This window comes from Eurytemora carolleeae, unplaced genomic scaffold, assembly GCF_000591075.1.
Source record: "Eurytemora carolleeae unplaced genomic scaffold, Eaff_2.0 scaffold859, whole genome shotgun sequence".
NCBI lineage: Eukaryota > Metazoa > Arthropoda > Copepoda > Calanoida > Temoridae > Eurytemora > Eurytemora carolleeae.
In genome coordinates this window covers 6,002-13,110 of record NW_019396772.1, presented here as the reverse complement: position 1 = coordinate 13,110, position 7,109 = coordinate 6,002, and the positions used below count along the sequence as shown (strand labels likewise).

Sequence of the window (7,109 nt, the reverse complement as noted above, 5' to 3'; positions counted from 1 at the left end):
TTTAACTTTTAAAGTCAAGTTTAATATATTTTGTATTGAGGATCAAGAAATGTTAAGAGATTTTTTAACGAACAGTAAAGCAAGAATAGGACTAAGGAGTTTTAATGAAGTTCTTCTGAAGAGAAACTTTGGTGTTGATCAGAGCTTGAGCTGAAACGAAGGACGGTCATTGAACTGTTCAAGAGTCCGAAGTTGACCATTGATCTGGAAAGTGTTAGGATGGTTCGTCTAGAATCTCCAGGTATATTTTGGCTCTTTAGTTTTTATTCTTTTGGATTTGCTTAGTGTTCCTAAAATAAAAAAAAACAAAATTAAGCTTCAAGTTGTGACAAACAAGAATTTATGACTATTTTTTAACAGGGTTAAGAATAGATTGTTAATAAAAGATAGGACAACTTAAGAAAAACATTATTTGAAAAGTTTTAAAAGGAATAAAAAACTTGTTCAATTTTTCAACCCTTATATCATTAAAAATCATTTCCTCAGGGGTGGGGGGAGTATGATGCAAAGAACGCTACTTCATAATATTTCAACAGAATCCCGGGAGTATATAATAATTTCGAGCTCTGGGGAAAATGATGAAAAAATTAATATAACAAGGCAATTATTCTCTAATCCTTTATGATACTATTTATTTACAGGTTTCTTTGTTTTCCTCTAAAAAAATCATTAAGTTAACCCAATTCAGTAGATAAACCCTTAAAAATAAACATAGCATAATTCTAATGCAAAAAAAGGGGGAGGGGAGCTCATTTTTCAAGAAAATATATACCCAGCTAAAGCTTAATGTATCTCCTTTAAAATCATATTACTCATTGTTATCGTTACTAGTTATCGTTAATGTTGTTCCTTTTGTCCTTAGTAGCATTATTAATAAGCATAATTGATTTGTAAGATTTATTTCTCCCGCATACAAAGTATTCTTGCAGAAATGAATCAATTACCTTTTTAGAACTCTTAGATTAGAGAGCTTCAATATCCAACTGTTTCCTCTTAATTCCTCTGCCTGGTTTTCTTTCCTTCTCTTCCTGCATGGTGAGAAGCTTGTTCTGAAGATCTATTCTCTTCAAGGTTTCATCCTCAAGCTTCTCTGCAACAATAAAAGGTACAGTTTAAAACACGGAATGTATTTATCAGACTTCAATCCTAATTCCAATCCTTATATATAAACATGTTTAATAATGCCAGAGCACGGGATTTAAAAAATTCAAGAACATACGACTCAGGTAACAGGTCTAAGCTGTCGTTGGGCCATATTTACGGCTTGAGCTTTTGAATTTAAGTTGCATCTAATTTCCCACAGAGTTGAGTTCTAAATTCGGTTTAATATCAAATTTGGCAGAATTTTAGTGTTTTGAATTAGCGCATTCCAGGTTTTGATGACAACAGTTCTCATCAGGTTTTGATGAGTAAAGAAACAGTATATAAATGCATAGAATATGCCACAAATTATGTCTGCCACATAAAATCTGCCACACTTGACATCACAACTTTATGAATATGTCATTTTTTAACGTATTGAACTAAAAAGAATTTCCTTTATTGTATCTGTAGCATAATTCCGTGAGTTAAAATAACAGAAAAACATCATATTTAAAAAAATCCGTTTTTCAAGAGAAGAATAACGCTTTTTTCCGACAAAAGTTTCAAGCTTACAGTTGAAAATCTGACATGCCATTTTATAAATGAGGAATTACCGGAAATTACGTCTCCAAATCCCTGAACAGCTTGTTGACGTATACACCGATTATTTTTAATCCAATGAAATTATCATTAAAAAAATAAAACCTACTTCTGAGATCAGTGTTCTGTGTCTCCAGCCTGGAGATCTCATCTTCCTAAATAGATAAAGAACAACTTTAATATCGGATACTGTATCCTCAAACAAATATATCATGATATTAAAGTTTATTATTTTATGGTAAAAAATCCAGTCGAGACGGACAGAAAGTTTAATTATGAATTAATCACGGTGATATCTTTATACCAGATGATTTCATGAATATAATATGTATTTAAAATTAACTACTTTATTTATCCAAACTCTCAAAACTTGGTCATTTCCAATTGAGGCCACTATATTTGAGTCAGTTTTAAGGGTTGCAATGATTGACCTTATTACTTTACAAAATTGTATTTTTTTACAGACTTAAATAATGGTTTTGGATCAAATGATATTTAAAATGTGAGGAATTAAAATTTCACAAGTCTGATTTCGCAAAGTATTTGCTGGCCCCTAATTTCTCTAGATAAGAACTCCTATTTTCTACAAAATTAAATTGTTTACAGAACACCATGAAAAATCTAAAACTCAACAATTATTGTTACCTTCTCCTGAAATCTCTGTTTTATCTCCCGGCACTCCGCCTTGGCCTGCTCCTTTAATCTCTGTTTTATCTGCCGGCACTCCGCCTTGGCCTTCTCTGTGTCCATCTCCAAGCGCACCTTCTCCTTCGAGGTATCGTCCAGGGCACGACGCGCTTTTGCAAGCTTCTTGTCGAGTTTTTCATTTTCAAGAACCAGACTACTTACTCGGTCACTTACTTGCATTTTAAATTTAAATTCAAATGACGCCATTTTCCCTGAAAATTTATAATAAATAATTAATATAGGATATTAACAAACATACGCAACAAATTTCAGACATAAATATCACAGTAAGGATGACTAAGAATTAGTAATTAGACCTGGACGACGTCTTCTCGTGCGAACCGTGGTGAAATCTTGAAGAATATAATTTTGCGGAATTTTAATTAAAAAAAGTTTTGCGGAATTTTAAAAATAATTTGAGGTTATTATAACAATAGAAATCAAATCTCAGCTCTTCCACAACAAATGAATATTAGCACGCAAACTACCACGCTTTCCTCAAAAATCAATCAAACATTGGACTTTTTAAATATAAACTCTACCCCTCTCCGCTAAACCTGTTATATATTTGGTTCAGTGCATTGCAAATTACTTCAAAACGCATGGAAAGCTTAGTTTAGGGTGCAACCTATAAATAAATAAATGTAACCAGGGTAAAAATATAAAATGTATTAATTCCCAATTTCATTACGTTGAGGCTTACACAGCCTGTAATCAATATCATTTAGTATTTTCTTTGCTTACACGGTGCATTTGTGCACATTACTAAAAAATGTTTTCTTTTGTTTTAGTTTTATGCAGCTTTACATGTGGAATATCCTGATTAAACTTGCACAATGTCCATTACTTTCATTTTGAAAAATTATGTTTATTTTTATCAGTGCATATACTTGCCGTACGGTTGAGAGCGAACAATACGCAATCTATTCTCCGGGTTCTTCCAAGAGCACGGCTCCGTGAAGCTTGAAGGTTCCCTCATGTACCCTGAGCAGATCCTTGATATGAGATAAGGACTGCTTTTACAGGACTAATAAAGATGCGGTAGATATCTCGCTGCTGGATATATTATTATAGAATAAATATTCTCAGCTCCGTTCTAAACACTAAATATGTCTACACTAGCTCTACCTAGGACCTGGAGTAAACAACATGAGGAAATATTTATCTTCTGCATTCAAAACAACAGAGAAAAGTATCAGAAAATTAAACTAAAGACAGTTTAACTGTTTGACTCGTTTTTTAACGTATTGAACTAAAAAGAATTTCCTTTATTGTATCTGTAGCATAATTCCGTGAGTTAAAATAACAGAAAAACATCATATTTAAAAAAATCCGTTTTTCAAGAGAAGAATAACGCTTTTTTCCGACAAAAGTTTNACTGAACACTGAACACTGAACACTGAACACTGAACACTGAACTCTGAACACTGAACACTGAACACTGAACAATGAACACTGAACACTGAACACTGAACATTGAACAATGAACACTGAACACTGAACACTGAACACTGAACACTGAACACTGAACAATGAATAATGAATAATGAATAATGAACAATGAACAATAAACAATGAACAATGAACAATGAACAATGAACACTGAACACTGAATACTAAACACTAAACACTAAACACTAAACATTATAAGGTAACACCAAACACTAAAATAAGAACAACACTAAACACTGAAACTTAACGCTTTACACTGTGTACTGAATAAGTTAAAGTGCTGTATAAGAAATATTTTATTTTCAGGTTTGCAAACCATAAAAAAAAAATCTTAAAATCTTAATCAATTTATATCTTCGAGTTCGAAATATTTTGTACAAGCTCGACTTTACACTTACAGACAAGAGTGAGGAGTAGGCGGGGAATAATCTTGGCACGGACCGTCTTCTCATCAGTTCTTTATGCCCCTGTTTGACTGCCTGAAATATCTTGGCAGTTTCTATTTGCAACCTTTCCGCTGAAGAGATAATACAATACATTTTGATAAGAAAGCGGAGGTATAAAAGTTACAAATTAAGAAAACGGAGAAAGAGGGAGAAAGCTCGGAGAACGAGGAAGGAAAACGGAGGAAAAACAACGTAATGTCGGAATGAAAAAACTTCTCCTGCTCCTACTCCCAGTACTATGTGGAGCAGAAGATCTATCGAACTTGAACTGTTCCAAAGAAATTAGAAATGTTAGTTTCGAAGCTAGTTCCTTCTACCAATACTCCGTGGGTCCTCATCAGGCAAACCTGAGAAACCAGGACGGAGGAGGAGCCTGGTGTCCACAGTCTTTAATCATGAAGAACTCCGATACCGAGGAATTCCTGGAGCTCGTCCTCGAGGCGGAGTTTCTCATCACGAGTATCACAACACAGGGACGGTTTGCTGGAGGGTTGGGTCTAGAGTTTGCGGAGCATGTTGTTATCCAGTATTGGAAACCAGGATATCAGAACTTTATACAATATAAGAACAGAAAGGGTGAACATATCCTACCTGCAAACACGGATACAGATACACAGGTGGATATCCAGATAGAAACTCCGTTTGTTGCCTCAAAGGTTCGAGTCCTTCCCTTTAGTTTTCATTCTAGAACAGTCTGTATGAGAGTTGGTCTCAAGGGTTGTGAATATAAAGGTAATCTATCCTAGATTTCTGTTTCGGACAACGATTTAAAATCTAAATGAAAAACATTATTTTTTTTCAAATGTCGTTATTCATTTTAGAGCAGAGCGTAAAGGCAGTGAGAGAAGAAGAAGGGTGGAGAAGGAAACCTGATAGTGTTGAACCTAAAGAGCAGTTGGACAACATAGCCCGGAGAAAGCTAGCTTACGATCATCACGACGATGAGCTGGATTCAAACTATCTCGGAATAGCAGTCGGAGCTCTTGTCTCAGTTATATTCATCCTGATCAGTATCATCCTCTTCATCCTCTACAAGAACTATACTGTCTCCAGGGACGAGGATGAGATAGATATAGAACCAGAAGGATCCTGGAGTAAGGTTTACCGAACCTACGGAGATAAATCTCTCAGATACTCTCCCCCTACCAGCGAAGGTAACAACACAGGTAATCATTTTAAATATAATACATCGTAGACTTTAAAGGGACTGTAAAATTAGTTTCAAGTGACCCTCCATGCAAAGATTCAAAACGTGTTACCCTTGAAACCTTTTTCTGCTAAATAATTTGAAAAATAGTGCCGTTTTTCTAGGGTTAAAAGGATTTAATTGTGATAATTTCTATATGTTTTCCTGCAGAGAAACCATAATAGAAAATAATCAGTTTTCTAAATTATAAACATGGATATCTGATTTATGCTAGCTTGATCAGACAAAGCTTTTTAACGTACTGTTGTGAATCGAGTATCTTTGAATCTACAATAAAAAACTTGTTGAATTTATTGTAAAATGTGGTTTAGTGTAAAAAAATAATAATATATGGCCGTGTTTTCAATTTCTTTTAAATTTATTGTAATATAAGTTTATACTTGTGGAATATGTGTGAAGTATAATTAGCATACATAGATATAATTAGTATTGGATAGGGAGATAATTATATTTGATTATATCACTCTCCGTCTTGTACAGGATAATTCTATCAGATCTCCAGTTCCTTAGTTTCTTTATTCTTAGATTCTGTCGGAGAGTACGGTTCTCCATTCTTCTCCGGGTATACACAGGATAGGAACCAGAGATACACAGGAACCATCTTCTCTCAGGAGTCTACCTCAACCAATAGATCTCATCTATACAATGATAGGATCTACTATCCCATAGGATCCCAGGATACTGAGTACACAACCCTTGAACTTGTCTCAACCAAACAAAACAATACAATCTCTGATCCTAAAATTTCCGCAACGAACCCATCTTATTTATAATTTAATGGAACTGAATCTGCATTTTATTCTATGTATATTTTACTTTATTTATATTTTATTGCTTTATTTCAAAGAGTTTTAATTCCAAGGCCCTGCACCAAACCTTTCTTTTTATTGGTTGAACCAGGGTTTATATTTTATAATTAACGTTTTATTATCTTTTCATTGCTTCCAGGAGCTGAAACTTTATACCTGGATATTTCTAGAAAATATTATTTATTCTAACTCCTTTGATCGTGTATTGTATGAACTCTTATTGCTAAAGAGGGCATTTTTTAATTCTCAATATTTTATGAATTTCCCAACTTGGATTTAAAGAATAGTCCGCGGTATTCTTGGCGGTGTGCGCTTTCGACATTTTCAATTGAAAGAATTGGACAAGTATATTTCAGATATTTGAATAGATAAAGCCAGAGACAAGAGTAGAATCTTAAACTCTGTGTTTTATTCAATTCCCTTCAATATCTCACACTTGCAAAGGGAAAACCGAAGTAGAGTGAGAAAGGAAATAAAAATGTAAATTTACAAAATTACAAAAAGTTAAAATTGCATTTATTCAAAGGAAAGCTACATTCGCTCAAAAACAATTTAAAATAAATATTTACCCGTGTTTATAAACCAGTTTCCGAATTTAATAAATTTAAGCCGCGTCTCGACTCATATCACCCAAAAACCGGTTTCAATTGAGCGCCGGCTTAAATCATGAAAAATTGAATACAATTTAAAGAGGAACCAACCATATTTGAGCCGCGGCTTAAATTCTTTAAATTCGGCCTTGGTCGTGAAATAGCAATAATCTACAAGCTTGATCTCTATATTCCTATGACAACTTTAAAATTTCAGGATAATGAGCTTGATCCT

The 7,109-nt window shown here is 33.8% G+C and overlaps 2 protein-coding genes across 2 annotated transcripts; one reads left to right on the top strand and one right to left on the bottom strand.

Moving 5' to 3' along the window:
• LOC111708498 (lamin-C) lies at window positions 1-2,788 on the bottom strand. The gene is made up of 5 exons (XM_023481897.1): window positions 2,688-2,788; window positions 2,329-2,582; window positions 1,793-1,838; window positions 945-1,090; window positions 1-290 (listed from the first exon to the last, which is right to left on the bottom strand). Exons 2-4 carry the CDS (start codon window positions 2,575-2,577, stop codon window positions 963-965), a joined length of 423 nt encoding a protein of 140 aa, XP_023337665.1. The 5' UTR covers window positions 2,578-2,582; window positions 2,688-2,788; the 3' UTR covers window positions 1-290; window positions 945-962.
• Window positions 2,789-4,179: 1,391 nt separating this feature from the next.
• LOC111708518 (uncharacterized) lies at window positions 4,180-6,897 on the top strand. Its single transcript, XM_023481922.1, has 3 exons — window positions 4,180-5,000; window positions 5,090-5,434; window positions 6,001-6,897. The coding sequence occupies exons 1-3, from the start codon at window positions 4,472-4,474 to the stop codon at window positions 6,246-6,248; spliced, it is 1,122 nt and encodes a 373-aa protein (XP_023337690.1). The 5' UTR covers window positions 4,180-4,471; the 3' UTR covers window positions 6,249-6,897.
• Window positions 6,898-7,109: the final 212 nt, after the last annotated feature.